This window comes from Eretmochelys imbricata, chromosome 1 (assembly GCF_965152235.1).
Source record: "Eretmochelys imbricata isolate rEreImb1 chromosome 1, rEreImb1.hap1, whole genome shotgun sequence".
In the NCBI taxonomy this organism is placed as follows: Eukaryota; Metazoa; Chordata; order Testudines; family Cheloniidae; genus Eretmochelys; species Eretmochelys imbricata.
Window position 1 is genome coordinate 21394367 of NC_135572.1, and position 26679 is coordinate 21421045.

General features: G+C 43.3%; 1 protein-coding gene across 3 annotated transcripts in view; it reads right to left on the reverse strand.

The window, feature by feature from the left end:
- Positions 1–509: 509 nt before the first annotated feature.
- The window catches only part of PRCP (prolylcarboxypeptidase), a 59634-nt gene continuing 33464 nt past the window's right edge, over positions 510–26679 (reverse strand). Inside the window, exons 2-9 of one of the 3 annotated variants that reach the window (XM_077807567.1) lie at positions 21870–22010; positions 19759–19860; positions 19151–19332; positions 16575–16732; positions 14876–15048; positions 11001–11165; positions 9785–9972; positions 510–4197 (exon numbers count right to left, since the gene is read on the reverse strand). In XM_077807567.1, the coding sequence (XP_077663693.1) occupies positions 3993–4197; positions 9785–9972; positions 11001–11165; positions 14876–15048; positions 16575–16732; positions 19151–19332; positions 19759–19860; positions 21870–22010 (1314 nt within the window). In that variant the 3' untranslated portion in view covers positions 510–3992. Of the gene's footprint in view, positions 4198–9784; positions 9973–11000; positions 11166–14875; positions 15049–16574; positions 16733–19150; positions 19333–19758; positions 19861–21867; positions 22011–26679 lie in introns of those variants that run through there. The other 2 variants (XM_077807583.1, XM_077807575.1) reach the window with 2 other exon arrangements.

Sequence of the window (26679 nt, forward strand, 5' to 3'; positions counted from 1 at the left end):
TAGTCCTATCTAACTTTCACCTTTTGGGACTGTCAATTACTGCCAAGGATACCAGTGGTTTCCATGATGCTTGTCTATCTAGATACTTACATGGCCCTCATATCAGTGTAGAAATGTGAGCAGACATTTGTCTGTTGGGGCCTGGACTGAGACTAACAAAAACCAGCAATCAGATAGCAACTTTCAAATACTACTCACCTGAGCTAGATTCAAACCAGCAGGCTAGAGAAGAAAGGGTTATTTGCCCATTACCAAGCTCCTGAGCCATCAAATCCCCCAAGCACTGAAGAGTTAAAACAGCTTTCTTATTTGAACCAGCATGGGGCATCTGAACACCTGACCCCTTGGATATTACAAAGCAGTGGTAACTTAACAGTGGCATATTTAGCTCACATTCCCCATCTGTGGCTCAAGCATAAAGTAGAAAAACTTACTTACAGAAATGCTAATAGACCCCAACATCTTTCTGATATCAGCAATCTGCTTACTTTAAAAATGAAACAAGCAACTTCCAGAAATTCACATTTATTTATCTTTAATACTTGTTACAGCATATTTTTGTCATACAGATTTCAATTTCAAAATCTTCTAGCTGTAAGATCCATTGTTAGTGGTTTTTGATTCACATGTCATCAGTGCTACACATACAAATTTAAATTTGTTTTATTTTATGCATTTTTCCCCAAAAAGGCAACATATACTTAAAACAAAAGAATTCACAATACACATGGAGAACAAAAGTGTATCTAATGTATCTGGAAATATCTTCTTGAAGGGCATGAAATATGGTCCTATCATGATACAGCTGAGCATAGAAAGTAACAATCCTATCATGGCTCTTGATAGTCTAACGTGCATGACATAAGCAGGGAAAGTTACATTTCAAAATGAGGTAGTCGATCTTTGTTGATGGTCATTCCCTAATGGACATAAATTCTTGGACTAGGTCTGAAAGATCCTTTAAGGGAAAAAGTACATAGATGGATCTACAGTTTCAATGATAAGGATGAAGACCTGTAGAAAGCCCTGTTAAACAGAACAGAACACTGGTCACCTTGTTAAAAATCTAGGAAAAGTGGTACGGGCCTGATCCATACACTGAAGTGTATGGAAAGACTCTCAGTGACTTCGATGGGCTCTTTCAATCAAGCCCTTAGATACTACAAGAATGGTACAGCATGAGTTCGGCCTACAACAGATGGAAGCAATAACCATCTTCTAGAAGTCTGAGTGAGGGACTGGATAGAGCTAATGGAAATATTTTTTTAATATAAAGATTTGGGGAGCGGAGTCAAAAAAGGGCCTTTTCATAAAATTGTGAAAAAAATATTTGAAATATTCCTTTAAAAATTAAAACAAAAATGCCACAGAAAATGGCAAAAAGCAGAGATGGAGGGGGAGGGGAAAAAAGAAAGTTTTTTTTAAAGACAGTTGTTTTTGAAAACCGAAGCATTTTCAAGACATTTTAGTTTAATCATCTTTAGATCTGACAAGTGTTCCCTCTGCAGTCAATGAAAGTAGTTGGATTAGGCCCTTATCCTCTCTCTCCTTGATTATGAGTGGTTCGTGCATTCCCAATGTTTAGATTTACTTGGTCAGTTCTCTCCCTTGCCCTTCAATAAAGTATGTTAAAAATAAACCTAGATGCCATCTTAAAATACTATTGATTGTGTCTTCAAGTTTTAACTTTTGTTTGGCAGTGGACGCAGGAAATTTGGTTAGTTTTTATTTGATCTAAAACGTTTTAACACAAAAAAAATAAGGCCACTATTTTATTGTAACGTACACACACACATACCCCCTCCCCAGATTAGGACACATTTACATCATAATGCTAGAAAATTGACCCATTTGAATGGAGATTACTAACACCTGACAGATTTTAGTCCAGTTCTAAAGAGCTCTTCCCCTTGCACTTCGATGCTTCTCTGGTCTCACTCTTTATAGGCTCCAAAGTGATTACCTGCTAAAGACAGAGCATGAAAGGTCCAGACTGCTGAACCTGAACATAAAGGCCTCCTTGTTCAAATCAACCTTTCCTAGAACACTGGAGCAAAAGCAAAGATATGCCAAGAGCTCTGTCAAACAAGAGAACCGGACGTACTGGAGTGTATCAAAAAAATTAAAGGTTCAGAATAAGATCCATTTTGTTCCTAGAAAATGCTGGATTGTGTGGGAATGTAAAAAGCTGTCTGGAGTAAGAAGAAATGCTGTATTTTAGGCTGAGAAATACAAACAAAACTGGAATTTTAAGAGACCTTTGGGTCCATTTGTTGCATTGAGACTTTCTGAAATGAAATTATCTAGTCCCATTAGCCTAGAAAGGGGGCCTTTTGGAAGAAGGCTTTCAGTGTGAACAAAGCCAAAGCTGCAAAGTGAGGGGACTCCCTCAGCCATTTATTAATGTCAAATATGCTATCTGCATGAATTGGGCAGTGTCTCTCTTTTGGAAGCACTACAGAAAGCCATCTAATGCACCTGCCCTGCTGAGCACTGCCTCACGCTTTGGGTTAATGCTGTCGCAACAGTTTAGCTGCATTCTGAATAGTTTGCCCTGCAAACAATTTTTAAAAGGCCTTTATTGAACCACCATCAGCAACCAGACCATGCAGAATCTCATCAATACACAGAAAGGGAAAAAAAACAAGGTCCAGCCCCAATTATTTGTCACTTAATACCATCTAGCTAGCACAAGTACTGTGTCAGGTTCCCTCTCTAGGAGGAGAGTTTAGAGAAAAAGTTTCCCAGTGATGATTTGAAAAAAAAAAAAAAACAAATGAAATGTTTGTGGGAAAGACAAGGAAGAAAATACCCACATTTCTCTTTGGCAGCAGCAGATAGCCTGGCCCTGGACCTAAGAGAAGCAGTGTGGGAGGGAGAAAAGTGATAAATTGTGCACAGCCAATCAATTAGAGAATTAATCAACAAAAGTGTGTTCAGGGGCCAGTCCTGGTTGTTTCTATTCTCCTCTGCACAGAACAACCATACAGTATACGACAACTTGCTTAAGACACTGCTGAAAACAAGAAAAATATTGAGCTGATTCCTACTATTCTGCTTTAAAAGTCTTTCCGCCCATGAAATCACATCCCAGTGTGGTTTTGTTCATACTCTAAAATAACTCCTCCAGCCCTCACCATATCAGAATGGTTTGTATCCCCATATAACTCTCCAGTACAGAGACGACAACTGTCTGAAGCCAAGGGATCACCCAAACTCAGCTCCCTCTCATGGTTTTGTTTTCAACTGGACGTTGGAAACAATAAAAGTTCTTGCTGGAAAGCCTGGAGAGACTTGCAAGCAGTCTCTAAAGACAAGGGTTTGCCTGTAGGAGGCGATACTCAGCAGGTCTCCCTCTACTTATCAACTGAACAGATGTGCTTTCTCACTCTTCGGGTTACAGTATTCACTAATTAGTCTGTGTCTGATAGAAGACAGCGTACATGCAGTTTGTGTTGATAAGGGAAAGTCCTAGGGCAGATCTCAGCTGGTGCTCCTGTCGGAGCTATGGCAATTTACACCAGCTGAGAAGCAGCCCCTGCATTGAGATCCAGTTGAAATCAGTGAGAGCTTTGCCATGGAGTTCAGCAGTCCCTGCATTTGGTCGAGCACACACTTCGTTAGTAACTTTGGAAACTGATTTTGTGAGGATGTGTGTGCCTTGTAGGAATCAGGCCCCACGCAAGCATGTTGCAAAGAGGATGTAATGCAGCATTTGGTATTAGCGGAACAGGAAAGCAAGCCACCATGGGTGACTCAAGCCATGTACTTTATTGATTGAGGTTTGCTATTGGAGCAGACTCGCAACTGTCAGCCACCTCCTCTATCCCGCAGTGATAGGCACAGTGCTGACAGCCACCATACGTATAGCTAGTGAAGGATGAGAGGAAGCAAGGGCAAAAAACGTTTTGAATAGAACTCTGTAATAAGGGCCTGCTCCTGCTCCCATTGAAGGCAATGGAGATAATGACCACCATTATTACAGTACCACTTTAGTGCTTATGCCTGTACTTTTCAATCCATTGCTTCATGTACTGAACTTCCAAGGCCCGGGCTTGCAGCACAGATTTGGGGTCACTGGGATTACTGGCACGCAAGTCCAAGTGATGAGCTCCTTCTGGGATCACAATTGCAGTGAGAGAGTCTGTGATGTTCCGAGTCACTCCACCTCCAGACCACGGGTCCAATCCGCCATTGCTATAAGGAAAGTCCATATAGCCCGTTAGATTACAGTTAATATCCTGAGTGACGGTACCTGTGTGATAAAGCTAGGGGTCACTCTTATGATCTTATGATAAAGCTAGGGGTCACTCTTATGTTATGATCAGAGGCTCAGTATTCAGGATAGATCCAAATTCTACAACAAAGTCCCCCTGCTCTGTGGTGTTCTGCTTCAGCATTCTGCCACCAACTGGGGCGCAGGCTGTCCCCTCCCACACAAAAAAGCCACGGAAGGGAACGTCTCACAAGAACAACTCAGTGAAAAATTCAGTGCAAAGGTTACCTTAGATTGCCACACAAGGAGGGGGGCCTTACTTGTTGATTCCAGGAGGTGACAAGAAGCCATAGGGAATGACAGGATGGCACTATCTGCCCACTCTCCCAGCGGAAGGGCTCCCTTGGGCCTGTACTTTCACAGACTCCCACCAGACAATGGCAACTCCTGGGGGCTTTGGCTCACAGTCCGAGGCTGTATTAACTTTCACAGCTAACAGGGCCAGAGGGGAGGACGATCACGTGTCTTATCCTCATGACCCATCCACTCCACATTTTGAAGGTTTTTTTCAGATTCATAGGGGCTAGAAATGCACAGCCCAATCCTGGGCACAGACGATCCTCAGCTGCCAGGGCAACTGGTGAGAGTTAAGCACATTTCCCTCCCTTGGGGACATTCATCTCAGACAACGTGTCTTGCTAATGCTCTTATGCAGGGTTTTTCATCCAGGGAGTATAAAATTTAAAGCACCGTGAGTGTACGGGTCAGATTGTGATACTTATAGCACCTTACTCCATGAACAGTCCTACCAAAGTGAATGGGGCTACTTGTGGAATAACATACCGCTCTGTGGGGAGTAAGGGTCTCACATGCTGGCTCAGTATGATTTGTATGAACTCCTTGGGGATCCATTTCTGCCCCCACTGAAATCCAGCTCCTCATGAGATAAAATGTGGCCGTTTTTTCATAGAGTTCAGCAACAACATGCGACAGCTTAAACAGTAACTGAAGTAGCCTACATTCACTTAAAGTTACTGGGGGAATTGAGCCATCTTCGTTTGCAAATTCACATTCAAATGGTTAAACTTTTCAAACACACAGATTGCCTTTTCCGTACAGAATAAGGGTGACTGTAGCAGAGTGATATGTCAATATACTTCTATCTTCTCTTTTCCCTTCTGCACTTTCAGTACCAAGCTATTCATTTATTTATGCCTTTATTTTAATGCCTTTTCTGCAAAAATCATGGAGTAACTTCCCTGTTCTTACAAATGGGTCAACTGGGAAAGGTCCAGTTTTTCGAAGTGTCCATGAATTTTGGGTGCCCAGCTAGAGACACCATCCAGTGGACACTTCTGAAAATTCAAGCCTCACAGGCAACAATCTAAACCCCAATGAAATCGATGGGAGGCTTTCCGTGGGCTTTGGATCAGGTCCAACGTGATTTACCCAGCAAATCAGTGGCAGAATACAGCAAATCAGTGGCAGAATCAGGATTAGCATTTAAGAACGTCTAATTCCCAATCCTGGGCTCAGTCCACTAAAACCTATGGTACTTTTTCCCCCATCCCTTCCATTCAACAAGGTTATCTCTAGTGCCATCTCTCCAGATGAAAGGAGAGACCTTGGACAGCACACCAAATAAACGCATAGTCTCTGGGGGTAATCCTTATTTGTTCACTCCCATTTAAATCAGGGGAACTGCTGCAACAAAAAGGATTATAGCCCTGGGCTTTTTTATTTTATTTTATTTAGAATGCTATTTTTAAGTTAAATCTTTCAGATACTCTTCCTGGGACACAAAAGGCGTTTCTATTACATCTGTAGTCACGCAGCTAGAAATATGTTAAGTTAGATCTCAGGCTGTTGCTTGGTCAGCATAGAGGCCACTGAACACTTTGTGCACCTTCATGATGTTCTGTCCTGAGCCAAATCTGATGCATTACAGAATTGGATGCCTAGAGGGACAGGGGTCTGTTGATGTCACGCAGCCATCGTGTTTCATAAGAATATCAGTCGATTACACTCAAAACATTTGTCTGTCTCCAACTTTTGACCTCGAAGAACTACAATAAAAACTGACTGCGTTTGAACTATAGTATTACAGTGTTTGTTTTTCCTCAGTGGAAAATACAGGAAATCTTGCATCTCTCTCTGTACCTCTAATTTCAATAGATCTTAATATGGCTCGGGAGAAAAAAACATTCTGTATTTGCAAAACAAAAACACAGAGAGAACTGCACAATAAGCAAAATGCATTTGATTCAAAAGGTCTCCTGAATCAGCCCAGTGCCTTAGCAACAGTAGGCTGAGTTGTTGAGAGACCCGAAACGTACATGGACTTGGATTTCTTGGTCCCACTCATGTGGAAATTAAAGCGTGCAGCAGGAAACCACCACCAACCCTGGCTTTCATGGGAGAGTCTGGCTGCTCCATCCAAGGTTCTGGCCAACGTGCCAAGTGATGGCATGGCGGCACTGATGGAGATTGAGAAACAATGCTCAGTAGGGGCTTTATCCTGGAAGGTGCTGAGTGCTCGGATCCTGATCCACCAAGGCAGTTAAGCATGTGCTTAACTAAGCATATGAATAGTCCTATTTACTTCAATGCAGACTCAAAGTTAAGCTTAAGTGCTTTGCTGAGCATCTTGCAAGTAAAGAGTCTGAGAATATAAGAGAATAAATTCAAGCAAACACTCATTTTTATCCAAGTGAAATAATATTCAGGAGTCAGCCATTCCTCTCCATTCACTACATGGTTACAAATGCTTCTTGCGGGACAAGTTAAAAGGAAATCATCATTGACAAGGATCCTGGTGAGGCTTTGAAAAAAATCAAGTTTCCAGTGTAAAGTTCCTATCTCCCACCCCCATCATTAGTTCTTTATCCCTGCCATCACTGCCTAGTACGGACAGTACAAACAGAACTTCCTAAGGGGCCTTGACCCTAAAGAAACATCCCTATGAGAAAACTCCCAACCCATTTTCTCAGAACAGGCCCATCTGTCACCCTCACCCCCAGCCCCTCCTAGGGACCAGGAGAAGCAGCTGGGAGGAGCCTTCACAGTCTGACATCATCACTCAGCTCTGAAACTTGCCACTCGCAACAAAAACTCTACAATCCCATGTGTTAATGGGATTAAAGTATGGTTTCCACCATGATGCAAGGTTTCCATGCCATGCCAACTGAAAAACTGAATAGCTTCCAATAAGACTCTCTGGTATGAAAATTGCTGAGAGTGAAATAGTCACTGCGAACACCAAGCTCACAAAAACTCAAGTTGTAATAAAGGTGCACTTTCCCAGAGAGCCATACCACATCGTCCATGGTCTCAGTAGTGTTCACAAGCTGAGAGAGTTTGATGGAAGTTCCAAGGAGATACAGAAGTGGTGCTGTGGATTTCTCTGAGTCAATGCTGACGCATCAGCATGGTGCTCTAAGACACTGCTGCTAAGGGTGTCATCTTTTGGATGTCAGGGCAGAAGTCATGACAATTTTTGTTTCTTATGTATCTCAGGGCATTTTTTGTAGGAGTAGAGACATCAGTTCCAATATCCTGGCCAAATTCCAATCTGGGTAATTACATTCGGCCTGAAGAAAATCCACCCAACGGTTCCATTCCAATATAGTATGCTTCACTCATTGTCCTAAAACTGTTGAGAGTTGCTTTGCAGTTAAACAGACGTTGCATTTTACTCCATGTGGGGCTGCATCTCCATGGTGGGTGTAGGGATTCTTTGTTGCCCGTCAGGATAAAAGGTAAGATATACCATATATATATATATATATATATATGGTATATGTGTGTATATATGGTTTATATATGTATGGTATTGATAATATGCCTGTCCGAAGGAAACAGCTCAGCTTGTGGTCCAAAGCATTGTGTGTAAAGCATTTCTTTTTCATTCATTTGGTTGCTTTCATGCTTTTCTGGTTTCAAATGCCCTGAGCTGGCATAAATGCTTAAACATGCTTTAAATATGTTTGTTTGCTCATCTGTCAATTTATAAAGCAGATTCATACTGTACAATTTTATGGAATCTTATTAAGAACAAGCTACAATTTGCAGGAACTAAACTAGATGGGTTGGGGGGAGGGGGGGTTATCATTTAAATAAAGTTTCCGTCAAAGCACAGTTTCACACTTTGGAGCAGATACCCTGCTGGGGAAGGAACAGCAAGAGACCAATAAGAGAGCTCCAAGGCCTATTGCTTTTCTAAGAGACCAAAGTTACAGGCTGAAATCCTGAGAATAATCCCTGATTCAAGGATGCCTTACTTTTAAAATACACAGCTATTTACTCGGTCCAAAAGACTAATTCTGACTTTTGTTAAAAAAGTTTCTTTTCTAAAAGAACTTGAACAATTTGAACGATAGCACAAGTCGTCTCTCAGGGAGCTGCAAGCTGTAGGCAATCACTGTGTGCTGCACAAGAAGAAAGACTGATCTCCCTATCAGAGTTCCTATCTTTCTCTCTTTAAAAATAAAGGGGGGAAGAAATCTAGAAAGCTGCTTAAGAAACAATGATTAATAGTCGTTTGCTGAAAGAATTGTCTCGTGTTAGGAAAGGAGGGCCAGTTTGTGGATTTGGAGTCTATACTACAAATTATATTTATACTCCCTACATTTTCTTATTAAAAGGAGGATCATTCCCCATGTTACAGAGACTAGAAAATGGGCTGTAAAAGATTAGGCTACTGGTTTCTATACTGAGAGGAGACTGTGAAAGAAGCAGGAGGACCCCAGAATCTCTGCTAAAAGGGCCTGAGAACAAAACTGGTGAAAGGGGCCCAGAAGGAGACCTAGTAGACAGACAGAAGGGCAAGGAACACTGGGAAGGGGAAAGTTGATGTTGACTTGGTGACATAGATGACAGGTAGAGCCAGGGGCAGGCAACAACCAGTATTCCTGAGTACCCCAACAAGGGGGTGTGTGAGGCTGGACAGCCAACATCCCACAGGGAAATTAAGAGACTCAGGCCTTGGCCAAGAGAATAGAGGGCTTGAGACATGACTGGCTTCCATGTTCAGGGCCCCAAGCTAAGGTTTTCAAAAGAGGCTGGGTGGCAGCTCCCCTGCATCCAGCTGAGGGAGGGAAGGTTGCTCCAGCCCACAGCAGAGGCTGTGACTCAGGGTGACAGATTGGGCAAAAGACTCCTGGTGCTGGAGTTTGTGTTTTTTAGACTTCCATTTACAGGGGAAGGCTTGGCGGTCCAGTTTAGCCGGTAAACTAGATGGCCTTACCATCCTGGGATACTATGGCAATGGCCACGTTTACAGGTTTACAGGAGAGACAAGAGCATTTCCTCACAGAAACAAAGCCACACTCCACAAAGCCATAAGCCAAATTCACCTCTCAGAGGTGCACATGCAACTCCCATCAACTGCAGCACAAGCACCTAGGAGAGAATTGGGGAGTGCTGGGGACTCCTGGCTATGGCTACACATTAGATGAAACAAAAAGTGGGAGAGGCTTGTGGTTTTGGTGCTCAAAGCCCCGGATTCTATCCCCACCAGCAACCCATGCTGGTGGAGGGGGATCGTTACAGAAGCGGAAGTAAGCTCACCTGAAGATGATGTTACTGTGTGAACTGATGTTTTTCCCTCCATACACAGAAGGAATCCAGGAAGGGCGAGGCTTCACTTTCCACAGTTTGAAGCATTCTTCAGAGAACACATGGAAGTTCCATTTCCTAGGTTCAAACATGTCATTGACACCATCTGTGCACATGGGCATCACCATTTCTGTGCAAGCCTGGAAGGCAGAGCAGGAAAATGTAATAGTGGCCTCTGTGAGACACTTTAAATATGCTAGTTGTGGCTATAATTGTACTGTAAAGGACTCCTTTCAATGCCTTACATAATAGATATTTGCTACATATTAAAATGCAGACACTGAGCCACAAACTGCTTGCCTTTCCCATTCCAGTTATCCCACTGACCTCAATACCCCTAGCCAGAGGGCACATCAGAAGTGGTTCTATCTGAATTAACCAGAATCAATTTACCCTTGTAAATTTACATGGACTCAAATTATGGGGTTTTTTTTGTGGGAACTTAATGGTTTGCTTCTAATAAAAATGTTGGTGTGAATCTTAAACCAGTCGTCAAAAGCCCAGGAGCCCGGGTTCCGTTCCCCGTTCTGCCACCATCTTGCAGTGTGACATCGTGCAAGTCACTTCCTCTCTATATAGCTCAGTCTCCCCACCTCTAAAATGGGGATAATGGTACCGACTTTCCATTGTCAAGGGCTTTGTGCCCTAAAGATGAAAAGTGCTGTAAACTTTCATTATTTTAATTCTTGACAATTTTCCCTACTTCACATCTGCAGGTCAGCAAGACATATTACTCATGTCATTAAAAAGGTTCCACCCTATTCACCACCATACATACAAGCTCAAGAGAACGTTCAGGTTCTGTTAATCAATTTCACAGATAAAGACTGAAGTAATGTTTTAAGATCACAGTCTAATTCATAGAGATCATCTAACACAAACTCCTTTGTTGGGAAGGCCAGGACTGTTCACAAAAGCTACTGATAATCCCTTGACACATTCCTATTGAGTTCTAGACCAGCTTGATTTTGAAAAAATGAAGCCTGACACTCAGCTGGTGCAAATGGCACAGCTTGTATTGATTTCTCAGTGAAGGTCTGCTCATTTACATCAACCAAGGATCTGCACCCATATATTAACACAAGTTAAAAGATTCTGACAGCATGAATTGAGAATTCACAAAGTGCTTTGGCACTTTGGACATTCTGGAAAGGGTTTGCGTGTGTACCTGATAATACCAGCCCATCAGCCCAAGATTTCTTGTGGCACTCTGAGAAGTGTTAAGGCACGATGCAGCTCCTGAGTAGTTGTAGTAGACGTTTGCTGCCTGGAAAACATTCTGCAGCAATAATTTGTCTGGCAGTTTGGGATTCTTCAAGAACTTGCAAACTACCTATAGCAAGAGAAAGGGGGAAAATGTCTCTAATGATGCCCTTGATGCAGACGGACCAAACCTGAGAACAAGTCAGGTAAGGTGCACTGCTTTCTTTTGAAAGTTGTGTCAGTCTGAACTACAGCATTTCTTGAACATCCTATTTAATTTTATGGTATATGTTACGAAGACAATTATATTAAATCAGAAAAACAAATATAAACTATTACGTGTAGTACAGCTGAGTTAATTTTGCTGTTAGAACCCAACATTTTGAATTTCCTGATTTTATTTCAGCTGTACAATCTTAATATTGCATTAGAGGTTTCTGCATCCAATTCCCTTGCTTTATAAAAATTGCTTATGCTTCATAATTAGTTAGCAAAGTTAATAAATAATTTGGAGTTCCTTTTTGATGAAAAATGTCTCCTAAAAATGTAAATTCATTGCATCTAGCACAATGGGGCTCCAATCCATGGCTGGGGCTTCTAGGTGCTACTGTAATATAAATAATAAATCAACATAAATTGGGAAGTTTCTCATTTTTAAAGTGATACTGTTTTTAAGCACTCTAGCAGTTTTGTTATTTCTTCAGCTCTGGAAAACCTGTTGGAAGGAGGCACTGTGCTGCTGGAGAATTAAATCAACACTGGGTTTGGTTGGTAGCTCAGGGTTAAATCCTGGGCCACATCACACCATGATCTACCTCCACACATTCCCAAACAGAAGAGGTATGTGGCAGCTGATTCCTGAGCAGAGCTCCCTTCTTATCTCCTGATCTGTGGAGGGCTCTCAGTAAGTCTTGGACCTACATGAGGAAGGGCAGAGACTGAGCATCCCAATGGTAAGTGTGGGGAGGGCCAGGGCACATCCATCAGACCCCAGGCTCCAACCCAGTCCATGGGTGGCCATGGGAATCTCTGTTAGTGCGGATCCTACCAGGGACTGGGGGAGATGCATCAGGACTCTAGAGCCGTTGTGAAGTCACAAGGATGCTGGTGCAAACAGTTCTGGCCACCTGCAGACCTTCTGGGATCTACATGGTTTGGGGACAGGCTCCATAGCTCATGGTGGGAATAGGTGTGTGCCGGGGGGAGGAGGCAGTGTGCAAATCCTGTACCTGTCTCCATCTAAAGATAATCAGGAAGAAACTCTGAGAGGGGATATTTGTGTAACTTTCTTCTCCCCTTAGTCTCCTCCCACAGACTTATGGGGGGCAGAGGTGTGCAATCCAGCCCCCTGAAGGGTGTGGAGAGTACCTCTAACTCCCCCTGAAGCTGAAGAGAGTTGCTGGTGCTCAGCAGAGTATAGCTCACTTTATGCCTTCACTAGGAGCAAAGGTGTGTTCTTGCCTCCTGGTAGCTAACAGAGGGCCTAATACAAGGTCAAATCCAACTGAAGAAGAGGCAGTTACCAGTTTTAGCACAAGTTAGCAGGTTGAAGTAGGGGCTATGGGGGAGCCTAGAGTTGTCTGTGACCTGCGAACTCAGGCAGCTCATAGTTTTAACGTGAGTGAGCAGGTCACAGTCAACTCCAGGCTGCCCCATGGCAGTTTCAACACAAGTTAGCAGGTCGAGGTAGAAGTTAACTCCTGCTTCGTCTCTAGGATTTTACCTTGTGTTAGCTAACAGGAGGCAAGAACATACTAGTAAAGACCAGGCCTAAGTGTAAGATACCAACTGTTCTGCCATCATCATTTCTGCCTGGGCTAGTTCCAGTGCTTAATTTGTGCCAGGGCTTTCCAGGGCTGAGCCCCGACACCCCTAGACTTGGCAGTTCATAGCCTTGGCACCTCTGGGCTTGTTGCATCAGTTATGAATGTAAAAAAAAATTCTTGAGACCCAGCATCTAATTGCTTGACCAATTTCATTACAAAGGAAGCACTGGCTAGTTCACTAACCAGCTCTGCCTCTGAGCAGTTAAAGGCTCTGAAAATTCACTCACTAGTGCCCTTGTGCACTGCAGAAGGTAAAGATGAGAGTCTAAAGAGCTGCAGACAACCCTACTTCTGTAGATCAAGCATCAGGGTGGAGGCTGAGAGACCAATCACTTCTCAAAGGGCACCATCCGCCCACACTAGAGAAAGGATTATGCAGACATATTCACATTCTAAACAGATTTTCTTCCACTAAACTCTCAATACCCTTCTCACTCTCACTCAGCTAATCACATTAGTTTTGTCATTAGAGCTCACATTTGATAGACGGTACCTAAACAGCTTAAACCACCCAGAGAGGCCGCATACATTAGAAGTGCCAAGACAAAAAGAAGGAAGGATTTTCTATTTCATATCTTACTGAGTCACTGTGGCTCACTCAAACCTTTGAGCTCCATCTATCAGTAACAGAACAGCAAATTCAGGGATGATAGTGAGATGATAAAGGGTATCCTTCAAGCTGCATTTAGACAGACAAGAGACTGAAATTGAACTGAGGGTATTTATGCTGATGAGAGAGCAGCAAAGGACAGGTGAATTTCCATTCTCCCCCCCTTTCCTTTCTTTTCCCTTCCACCAGTCAAGTCTATGGTTATTTTTGTATGCATGTTTCAGCTTTTGTTAACAAGCCAGAGCAAGTCAAGCCCACCTATGCACACAACATGACAATACACAGTGCGAGGACATGACAGAAAACCACACTGAAACACAATTCAGCAAATCCCTTACTCACCTCCAGATTCTGCTTTCCTTGCTCACCCAGAGTATACCTCATGCTCAAATCCAGGGGAGCATTCCTAAGGGACTACTCAGTATGAGCAGAAGTCCTTGGGTGTGTACTAGTCCAATTCAAATAAGCCACATTGCTCACATTAGCAAGATTTTTCCAACAGGATCAATCCCTTACGTGGCATATAAAACCAAGACTGCTGACTAAAGGAGATCAACAGTTTGTCTGTTCAGAATTTATGTTTAATGGAAGATAACACTGGTATTGACTTTATTTCTTTTAATTTTACCTACTGTACTTCATTGGTAATTCATAGTATCTCAAAGTGACTCAAAGGAACTCATTGAGGGGCTAACAGAGTAGAGGCAGGCAAGACCAAGAAGAAGTGGCTCAGAGGCAAGAAGCATTCCAAATAAGTGGGCTAGCAAATAAGGCAGAGGATGTGGAGAGCTGCAGGCAGCAGGTCAGAACACAGCTGCAAAAACAGTCTAGTTCCAGCACTTTGGGCTTTTAAAGACCAGAGGGATTTGGTAAGATCATAAGAGGGAAAGGCAACAGCTGAGGTCACAGCAGATGAAGGTATGAATAAGGAGGAGGGCCAAGGGGAAGTAAAGACCGATAGCAACTTTCCAACCAGATGATGAAACAGGTGCAAACTGCCGGTGGCGTTTACCTCAAGCGGCTCTGCATGCTGCCCCGTCCACAGGGGTGGCACTTGGAGCAGGGGCAGCATGCAGAGCGGAGGCCCCTGGCTGCCCCTACGTGTAGGGGCCGGAGATGGGGCCATGCCGCTGCTTCCGGGAGCTGTGTGGAGTGCCCCTGACCCTGCTCCCCGGCTAGAGCACCGGAGTGGGGCAAGCCCCAGACCCCGCTCCCCAGCAGGATATCGATGGGGAAGAATAAAACAGCTGGCAGGCCGGATGCAGCCCGCAGGCCGTAGTTTGCCCACCCCTGTCCTAGATCATGTGGATTTTCTTAACTTTTTAAAAGCAGCAATTTGCAGTAAATCAGCTTGTCCCAGCCTAAAGCTGAATCCAGTTATAGAAGATGTAGACATTCATTTACCTGAATAGGCCAAGCTGGCAGGGGCTGTAAGAAGTCAGCTTTGTACGGATAGTTCACCATTGCCAAATTTACCCATGTTTCACTTAGCCAAGCTTTCAACACAGCAACATCTTGCTTGCTTTTTAATGGGCTACATAAGTGAAATGCACTGGAAAGCCACTTCAAACCTTCATCTAAGCAAGAAAACATACAAATTAGGGGTTAATGTCCCTGGAGTCAATCATACATCATAAAGGCTATGGATGGTGAGGACCCGAAACATGCCCCTGTTAGTGCAGCTTCTCTCTTACCCTTTTCCCTTCCCTCAGCGTAATTAATCCACTGAAGTTTCTTCACGTGTACACAAGCATTCCTGAGAGCAGAATCTGGTCCAGCAAGTATTTGTATTACTCAGAGGTACATGGATAGTGCATATCAAGCACATTAGGTTAATGTAAATCTGGCTGGTGTTTGGAGAACGTAATGTCTGACATATCATCACGACCACCACACAGCAAGCCTTTCTTCTCTGAAAGGAAACATCAAACCTACTGGTTGAACGTATGAGAGCTGTCACTAGATAACTCACAGGACTCTGCTTGCCCTTCTCTCCCTTGTTTTGCCTGGTTAAGAACCCCTGACTCAGTTTCCCATTTCTACAGACTAACTTAGAATACTGGTATCTCTAGTGGGGTCCTGAACTAGGACACGAAAATAAATTTTAAAATCCCTGTGCTCTAGGTAGGCTGAAATCCCATCTGATCTCTCCCCCCAGTGCTAAATGATAAATAGTGCAACGGCCAATTAAGATTTTCCCTTCCTCCTTTCCTGTTTATTTTTAAGCTAGTTTAAAAACAAAACCAAACAGACTATCTTTAAGATCTGCTTTCCCATCCTCCTCCCTTCACCTTTTCTCATTCCTTCCTAGTTTGCACCAGGATGGAACATGATAGAGATTCCTTAAGTTATGATATGGAACCAACTCCAGATCTGAAGTTTTCCCAGTGGCCAGGGAGGTTTGGACCTGGATTTTAAACCACTCTATAAAACTTGTACAAACCATATGCTACGCCATCAGCAAGGTCTATTTTTAAGTTACCTTCCCCTTTTTGAAAGGTTGATACCAAGGGACTGCAGAAATAGCATTTCAGTCGTAGCTAGCCTCTTTTCTTTTACCCATTCCAGATAGAGGAAATGGCTGAACTCTCTAGATCTAGACTAAGGTCTGCTATTTTGTAGTCATTTTTAAACAACCTAGTTATTTACTTTGAAAAACTAGCTACAGTACTGAGCATGTAGACGTATCATGGACTATGTTAAGCCATTGCAAGGTGTGGCCCTGGAAAAAAAGGTAGATAAAGCTAGAACTCAACCAGCGTGGAAATCTGTTGTTGGTTTTTGGTTTTTTTTGGTCTGTAGTTGTTTATTTTAATGAAGGTCTCCTGTTTTCATGTGGTAAGATAGCATCCTCAACCTGTGTTCGATTCCACCTTCAAAGTCAACTCCAAATGGTCTCATTTAAAAAGTTCATTTTTTAAATGTAAAAGCTAATCCATAACAGCTGATGAAGGCTATGTTTAAAAAAAATTAATTATACACGAGACAATCACTGACACTTTGTGCAATTTTAAAATTTACAATGATTCTCTTTAAGCAAATTGCTTGAACTTTGTGATCCTTCGAAAAGCAGGATTCCTGAAAGGTCTTGCCAACTGCCTACCTGTGGAGGAGACACGGTTAATGGCCCCCCAAGAATTCAGGATGCTCTCTGAGCAGCACTGCCCGCTCTTTTTGAAATCATTTGTCACAATAGTGTAGAAAGTGCCACAGGGTACCAAATCTTCAAACTGCCAGATTGGGGCAGAGGCTGCAAGAGCTCTGTGGATGGAGACAGAAAGACAAGATCGTTTGGTGAAACATGTGCATCTAGCACCTCTAAAAAAATGAATCTTTGTCCTCATGGCAACACTTTCCTAACAGCTGCTGTCTTCTAATTAAAAACTTCTAAAAATAGGTGTTTATAATTTATCTGTGACATTCTTGACTGAGAATTACATGAACAATACATACATTTGCAAAAATATTCCACAAGATGGAGTGCAAAACAAGTAGACGTTTTAGCCATGTCAGATGCTAGTTCAAACATTTTTAAAAATTTTGCAGCTCTTAGTCCATGTTTATATTTATTTGTACAGTAGTGTCTAGAGATCCCAACTGAGGTCTCTAGACACTACTGTGTACTAGGCACCATATACACACATACACTAAAGAGACAGTCTGTGCCCCAGAGACCTTACTGTCTAAACAACCAAGGCAGACAAAGGGTGGTAGAATTATTATTCCTATATTACAGATGGGACTCTGGGGCACAGAGAGGCTAAGTGACCTGCCCAAGGTCACATGGAAAGTCACATGTGGAACTGGGACTGAACCCAGAGCTCCCAAGTCATAGCCAGTGCCATAACCACAGGACAATCCTTTGCCAACAGCTATACAGTAATCCTATATAGGGTCTGATACAATACAAAATAGCAGTGGCTGCCTCGGTCATAAAAGCCACAGAAGGCTATGGATGCTGGCTTTGTGGCAGGAGAGCCTCAGATGCTACAAAGCAAAGTCACCAAAATAACTTTCCCATGATGAACTGTGAAGTTGCCCAAGGAAAGAGCATCCAGTAGTCAACTCTTGGGACAGCTGGGCAGTCTGCTTGCCAAGGCAAAGACCACATAAGTTACAAACAACTCTACTAATTCCCTTGCATGTTTGCGGGAGGGTGATAAGGCTGGCTCAGGCATTTGGAGGGCATATAGAGGAGCTTCTCTTTCTTCTAGACACCAAGAAGAGAGCTTATGTTCACAATGACATTGTGGGAAACCCTTACCCTCCAACACCATAGTTTATCCTGAAGCATCTCTCTTTCCTCATGATGAGAAGAGGAATATAAACAGAGGTGTTGAGTTTTCAGCCCAGTGCGACTCTTTGCTCTTCTCTCTACCTGACCTTCAGAAAAAAGGGGGCCGCCAAGTGAAGTGTCCCAAACTTGGCCTGTCCCATATGAAGTCCTAGCCAGCCTAGGAAAGCTTGCCTGCACTTTAAGCCTTCAGGGGCGAGGAGATTCCCACGCTCAACTACATTTGCTGCGTCAAGGAATGAAAACAGCCATTGTAAAACACATTGCTATTGGTCAGATATTCATTGAATAAGACTTCTTGGTTATGCCAAAAATCCCAATCACTTTTTAAGTTTTGTTAATAAATTTTAAAAGTTACCTCACCCCAGAGAGAGACACAATGTTATCACAGATAAATGGTTGACTTTCCGCCACCTGCAACTTTTAAGGACAACGGAGCCTGAAAAGATCAGGAGACTCAAAAAGTCAATTTTCTTAAAAGGGATCATTTAAAAGTAATTATAACTTAATTAACAGGTTTACTTGAAAATCCTCAGAAAAAAGTCAACACTAGCTGCCAGCTTTCATATACGTTGCCTCCGTTGAATCTTTGGAATCTCTTGGAAGGACAGAGTCACCAACACTGAGGTGCTCAAACAGGCCAGCATACCCAGCATGCAAACACTCCTCAAACAGAGATGCCTCCGCTGGCTTGGACATGTGTGCCGAATGAATGATGGGCACATCCCAAAGGGCATCCTCTATGGTGAAGTGGCATCTGGAAAAAGACCCAAAGGGCGTCCAAAATTGCTTTCAAGGGTCTGTGCAAGCGAGACCTCAAAGAAACGGACCTGGATGTGGGAAGATCATACTCAGGACCGCAGCCTTTGGAAACAAGAGCTTAAAGGTCTCCGGAGTTACGAGAGGAAGCCATCCAGCCTAGCAGAGGAGAAAAGAGCTCGCAGAAGGCAGAGCCCAAAGGGTTGAAACATCACCGTCAAATGTGACAGATGCAGCAGAGATTGTCTCTCTCAAGTGGGTGTCTTCAGCTACAGCTGCCATAAAACCAACTGAGTGAATTCTTTACCACTCAGGGGTGCATACCCATGGCCTCTCAAGGCTGAAGGGTGCCTACTACTACCAACTGCTAGATTCTGTTCTGTAAATTTCGGAAGAGATACTTTATTCTTCAGTCAATAACAAAGAAGTTGAATACCTGTTTTAGATGAAAAATTTAACCCAATCTTAACTCTAAGCCTTCAAGAGTGCCTCCACGATATTCATAGCTATAAATGCAAATTATAAATGCAAAGAAGGATTAGGTCTTCCTAACCAATCCCTCTATTTCCAGGTCATTTTTTATGTGCCATTACTGATCTGTGTTTAAGCACAGCAACTGCACTTACCCAACCACCACATGAGGGTATTTCATTCTAAACCAGGCTGCAAGCATCCCTCCATAAGATCCCCCTATGGCAATCACAGGGGCATTTAGGGCTCCTGGAATTGTCTCCTTTAGGTGCTGAATTAGTATTGCAAAGTCTGCCAGAGCTTGTTCCGACGTCAGGTAATTCAGATGTTTGGAATCCTGAAACAAGAACACGTTATATAGTATGGGACAGATTTTCAAACACCAATCTTTGTTTTTCCATTTGCAATTTGTGAGCTGCTGAGGATCACACCAGAGGTGACTGCATTTGGGCAACAGGTGAATTGATCTCTGCAAGTGTAGCTTGTAATTCTGGAAATCCCTAGAGGCTTTTGAAAGCAACTGTACAAAATCAATAGTTATAGAAAATGTGACTCTCCTGCCGCAAATACTAGTAACCATGGAGCCAAATCCACCTCCCCGTACTCATGCAAGTAGTTACTATGTAGTCAACAGGGTTATTCACATGAGTCAAGCCAGCAGAATTTACAATAGCAAAGAAGAATTTTAAGGAGAAAGGAAGCAGCCAGTTCTTCTCAAAAGCCTTGAAACCAGTGGGTGATCAGAGTGGGAAAAGGCACTTACACTGTAAGACTTGTTTCCGAAGGGCAAGGATTCTCCATAGTATCGGTGTTCAGCAAATATTAACATGGCATTAAGCTCTTCCGCCACATCCCACATAAAACCCTGTGGGGGGGGGAGGAGCATTTAAAACAATGAGCAGACACTGAATTATTATGCACTTTCATTTAAATATACCCATTAAACTCATACTCTTCAATAGCGAAGATGCCACTGACTCAGTTACTAGTCACTCAACTGTTGTCTAAGGATAGTAAAAGTAAAGAGAACTAGACAGATACAGAATGTAATGGAGGCTTAGTAAATCACTGAAAATATTCACAGGGCCAAATTTCTGCAAGGGGCAAGTGGGTACACAAAAAGAGAAACATCTCAGGTGAGGGGAAGTGGCATTATTGTGCCAGAGCCAGTTCATGAAATGCTGCCATAACTGCTGTAGCAAAAGGGACGTGGCTCATGGGAAATCTATGAATAAAGCTTATACACATCTCAGGATTCTGATTAAGTTACAGGTGACATCAACGTCATTTTGCGGCAAACACTATATAAATAGGGCTTCTAGTTACGGTTTTAACTGATAAAAAACAATAAAAAGAAAAGGAGTACTTGTGGCACCTTAGAGACTATCAAATTTATTTGAGCATAAGCTTTCGTGAGCTACAGCTCACTTCATCGGATGCATTCAGTGGAAAATACAGTGGGGAGATTTATATACACAGAGAACATGAAAAAATGGGTGTTACCATATACACTGTAACAAGAGTGATCAGGTAAGGTGAGCTATTACCAGCAGGAGAGGGAAAAAAACCTTTTGTAGTGATAGTCAAGGTGGGCCATTTCCAGCAGTTGACAAGAACGTGTGAGGAACAGTAGCCAGGGATGGGGGGGTGGGGTAGAGAGAAATAAACATGGGGAAATAGTTTTACTTTGTGTAATGACACATCCACTCCCAGTCTTTATTCAAGCCTAGTGTAATGGTGTCCAGTTTGTAAATTAATTCCAATTCAGCAGTCTCTCGTTGGAGTCTGTTTTTGAAGTTTTTTTTATTGAAGAATTGCGACTTTTAGGTCTGTAATCATAATTCTTTTACGTAGAGACTGTCTGGTTTGGCCAGTGTACATGGCAGAGGGGCATTGCTGGCACATGATGACATATATCACATTGGTAGGTGTGCAGGTGAACGAGCCTCTGACAGTGTGGCTTTGTTGCAAGGATATATCTACCAATGTGATATATGCCATCATGTGCCAGCAATGCCCCTCTGCCATGTACACTGGCCAAACCAGACAGTCTCTATGTAAAAGAATAAATGGACACAAATCAGACGTCAAGAATTATCACATTCAAAAACTGGTAGGAGAACACTTCAATCTCTCTGGTCACTCGATTACAGACATCTCCAGGTTCTATCACCACTGGGATTTGAAATCCGTTACCATCCCATTTTTAATTCTCAGACATTTTGACTTGAGGAATTATACCCAAGCGGCAGCAAGGCATGTATCTATGCCATGGTGACAGTCCTAGATATTGGTTGAGTTACCTCTGATATATCACAATCACAGCCTAATTCTAAAGTTAATTTACATGCAACAATTTCATTGCTTGTATGGAGTGCACTGAAAGAGGATTACTTCGCCCAACTACCATGTCTGTGTGACAGCACGGATGTTCAGTTACTATTATTATGTAAAACAGACTTTCCTATGGTGATCATCAACTTACTATCAGACCACGTCCATGAATCTAGACTCAACTCCCCTAGAGGGCAGATGAGGAATCTAAAGCAACATGATGTGAGGTGACTTACCAAAATCTCCTGACAACCAGTCCAGTGTCTCAACCACAATATCATCCTTCCTCTCAGGATCTGATTGACAACCCTTTGAAATCAATGGAAGTATTTCCATTTACTTCAATGGGCTTTGAATCAGGCCCTAAACTCTTATTTTGTTTATTCTTTTAGCTCACTGTTCCTCAAGGAACACTATTATTTTAATCAAAATTACTGCAGACTTGGATTTTAAATACGTATTCCGATGCGGTCTCCCACTAATATGCCACATTATAAAGTAAGAGCAATATTAGAGAACAAAAATCTATTTTATATACACCGTATTATTGCAAAACCAGGTGATATCGCCTTCATTGCCAGTGTAGAAGAGAATCGATCCATTGTCTTTTCTCCAATGCTGATCTGCTACTAGGTACCGCTGCTGGAATGTAAGATCTTGATCAAATCCAAAATGATCAATCTGTGGGAATGAACAGAAAAAAAACAAACAAATAGTTTCAGAAAGGTCTAATAGGGTCAAGGAGTGAAAGTGTTGACATTCAAGATGAGATTCACCAAGGTTGAAAAACATAATTTAACCCAGGATTCTTTGACTCTAACACACTGAAATTGATTTAAAGTTTTTCCTCTCCAAGAGACAGTTAACCAGCGCTGGATGAAGGCTGTACACTCAAGACGGAAGTGAAATTTAATCTCAGTTACAAAAGATACATGCAGTTTTAATAGCATCATATTTAAAGGCGATGCTGTCCAGGAGTATGCTCTCCAAATGCAGTAGAAACACAGTCTTGTGTCACGTTCTGGGGTATAACCACTCACTACTTTGGATTGCGTCACAGCCTGCCCTGTCACCCAGGGGGCCTTAAATGCTCTGCTGCTGTGGCTCACAGCCTGAACAGCAACACCCAGCAGACAAACACGCACTGAGCATCTGTGTATTAAGCAACTCTGGCTCAGCACTCTGATGCCAGCCATCTGCTTGTTACAGCCCAGCCACATACTGGTATCTCCCAAGATTGTTACTATTAGCCCAGTGACTCCAACACTCCCAGTCCCAAGATTTCCCAAAACCACGTGCTCTTTAATGTCCAGCCCTCTCCTGGACCATTCAGAGGAATAACAAGGTTCGTTCATTCCTCTAAAGAGACAAAATTCACAGTTGTATCACTTTAATTCAAACAGTGGGTTGGTGTAGATTAAAAGTAAAACAAGTTTATTAACAAAAGGAGGTAGGCTTTTAAGTGAGTTCAAGTATTAAGAATACAGTTAGAAATAGTCACAAGCAAATAAAGGTGAAAAATGCTTTCTAGAGACTAAGACTTAACAAAACTACAGTCTTGATTCAAGGTAAGATTCTTACTGCACGCTCAAAGAGCAAGATGGCTGACTCCTCCCACCCAGTCAAAATCTCTCCCCAAAGACAAAATACCCCAAGTTCTTGTATAGACCAGTGAAACTTTGAAATGGATTCTTCTGAAGGTTACTCCCCAAAATAAAGTTCATTCAAACCGTGAGGAAGGAGACATGGGGTCTGGTGATAAAGGAAGTTCCATGATAGTTTCTTTCCTGATGGTATTTGCTAAAATGTATATTGATCTGTTCCTGCCCCCTCCTGTGCAAATTAATGGCCACCTGATGTGATACTAATTGGCTGATAACACCTGGCTGGAAGTGCTGGCTTGTCCTTTGTCTGAGAGAAACCTGTTTACCCAGTCCCCAGACTTGTCCGGTAAACATATTTTAGTTCTGCATTTCCTTCATTATTTGTATGGTCCCTTGGGCATTTACTGTACCTACCCCAGGCAAGACTATTAATGATCAGCACGTTATTAGTTTTTCAATGATACCTTACGTGACACCTATCAGATACAATTTATGACATTAATGAATTGGGGTACACTGGTCAGGCCAGCTGAAACTCACTACCAGATATCAGTAAACCCCTTGCCCTCTTGCACTGGGATGCTGTTAGGGTCACGACTAAGACAGGATAGCTGTATGAAATAAACAAATGGGGCAAGATGGAAGGTAGAAGAGTGAGGGGGCAAATGGCAGTGCTGGTCAAAAGTTTTCTGTCAGTTTTTTGTTTTGTTTTTTTTGGAGAGGTGTGGTGGGGAAAATACAAAGTAGTTTTTTCAACTAAATGGAAACATTTTCAAGGAATTATGTTTCCTAGAACATATTTGATGAAATACTGAAAGCCCAAAACTGAAGTTTTCCTAGCTAAAATATTTTTGGTTTTCAACAGTATACAGCTGAAAAATGGTAAAGTTTTCATTTCTGATTAAGAGTTGAAATTTTCCACTGAATGTTTTCACTAAAACTTTCCTCCCATTTTTATCTAAATTTTCCATGGGGGTGGGGAGGTGTTTTTCTACATAAAACAGCAGTAATATTAGCTTTATAACTAGGGCCCTACCAAATTCAAATCCACGAAAAACACATCTCAGATTGTGAAATCTGATCTTGTGTGCGCTTTTACCCTATACAGATTTCACGGGGGAGACCAGCATTTCTCAAATTGGGGGTCCTGACCCAAAAGAGAGGGACTGCAAAGTTATTTTAGGGGGGGTGACAGTATTGCCACCCTTACTTCTGCGCTGCCTTCAGAGCAGCACCCCACCAGCAGCAGCAAAGAAGGAAGGGTGGCAATACCATACCATGCCACCGTATTTCTGCGCTGCTGCCTTCAGAGCCAGGTGGACGGAGAGTGGCAGCTGCGGACTGAGGGGCCCAGCTCTGCAGACAGCAGCACAGAAGTAAGGGAGGCAATCCCATGCCAGGCCATCCTTCCTTCTGCGCTGCCGCTCGCAGCGGCTCTGCCTCCAGAGCTGGGCACCCGCCAGTAGCCACCGCTCTCCACCTGCCCAGCTCTGAAGGCAGCGCTACCAACAACAGTGCAGAAGTAAGTCTAACAGTACTGCAACCCCCTCTACAATAACCTTGCGACCGCCCCCGCGCCAATTCCTTTTTGAGTCATGATCCCTACAATGACACCACCATGACATTTCAGATTTAAATAGCTGAAATCATGAAATTTACAATTTTTAAAAACCTATGACCATGAAATTGACCAAAATGGACCCTGAATTTGGTAGGGCCCTATTTGGAACCTTGTTGCAAATTTACCCTGGATTACAAAGGTGAAATTTTCAGCCTTCATTTATGCTACTTTACACACACAAATGTTTACACACGTCCTTCCCCTTGGCGAGCCTGTCTACACTAGGAAGCAGGGCAATGCTGGGGGGAGGGTTTGCAGGGCCCATAGCCCCCCCTCCACCCCCCCCATAGCCACCCTTCCCAGTGCAAAGGTCAAACGTCACACAGAGGTAAAGGTGGCATGGCAGGGCCTGGCTCTGAAGGCAGAGCAGGGAGTGCGATGGCTGTTGGCTGGGCACCCAGCTCTGAAGGCAGAGCCACAGCCAGCAGCAGAAGTGGAGAAGTAAGGGTGACATATCGAGCACATGGTTAAGGCATGGTTAAGGGAATAGGGGGCACGGACTAGGGGTGGAGAGCCCCAAACAGAGGGAGTGTGGGTGGGGGAACGAGTCCCAGATAGGCAGGCATCCTGCAAAGAGGAGATGGCACACGATGAAGCAGCGCATGGCTGGGAGCACAGGGGATGCTGCTGCTGTTGTGAGCAGGGCAGGCAGGAGCCATCAGATGTTGTGAGGGGTCCGGTCCCACTGCCATGGCTGTCCGAGGGCTGCCAGGAACTGCGCAGAGCTGTGCCTCAGGGCAGCAGGCAACGTGAGGTGTGCGGAGCTGACCTTGAGCCCCAGGTCCGGAGCCCAGGGTGGCTCCGGGGCCCTTCCCATGAAGAGGCAGCGAAGGGCCAGAGCCCTCATGCTCTCCCAAGGCCCAGCTTGGGCACAGGGGAGCCTCAGTGCTCCCATGTGTGCCCACAAAATGTATAGCGCAGCCCCTCCCCCAATTTTCTGTCTAGTCCACCTCAGCGCCCCCACCTGGAAGAGGCTGGCGCCACCCCTGCTGGGAAGTTTACCAAAATAGCTATCCTGGAATATCTCCTTATGTGGACATTCTTATTTTGGTATAAGAGTGTCCCCAGGGGGGCTTATCTCAAGGTAACTATTCTGAAGTAGCTGTTTCAGTAAATTTCCAAATCACAGCCAAGTCTTAAAACATCATCACTTTTGCTTTAGAAACCAGTGTTTGGTGCTTCCACCCTGGGAGTGAGGGTAGCCTGTAGCTGGATATCACTGAATTATTCTAGGAGAGAGCAGCATCTTTGCTTCATCTCTCTCTGTCAGTCTCCCTTCCAGACCAGTAGAACAAAGACATTGGCAGTAGCTTATGGCGTGCTGCTGGTAGAAGCCTGACATCTGCTGGAATGAACATCTGTGTCTGCTGCCTTCTGTCCTTAACATACAGCCTCTACAGTCCCTCATGTGCCCCATAAAACCTGGGCTCTTAACACGGCCTTTGTTCTGCAAACATCTGCAAGTGGATTTAGTGCACAGGGAAAAAAGACATCTCAGTACTAGATCAAGCCGTGTGTAGCATGAGCAGCTGCTGTGCAAACTTCTCCATGCAGCTCAAACGCTGAGTCTAATTCCTGACTACCAGAACCCAGATATTCCAATCAAGATAGCAAAACTGCATGGCCTTGTGCGCACACTTTTTAAGAGGTTGGTACGTACAAACAGGGAATGGGATAAGACTCCAGGCTTTGCTTGGGCCCAAGAACAGGATTTGAACTTAAAAAAAAAAAATAGACATTTTAAAATGGTTTATTTTCAAAACCTAACAAGCTCGCAAAAAGTATTTTGCCGCACTCACTTTTGGGGGTGCTGTTATTACAGATGGGCCTTAGCAGCACTGAACGTAGAGGAAGTTCAGATCCTCTGTGCCTCAGGCCCATTCTACTATTCATAATAATGCCATGTGTGTGCATTTTACCTTACAGACATGGAAAACAGAGAGACAGGGTCCTTGCCTGAGAGTTTATTAACTAGATTTAGGGTTTTTACTAGTCCAAAAATAACTGGTCAATTGACTGGTCAACCATTGGTCAAATAAAATCAGAAGTGCTCAAGTATTTGATCCTTGTGCTTTCCTTTATTTTTTTTTCTCCCTGCACCATTTGTGAATGGTTTTAATTCTGG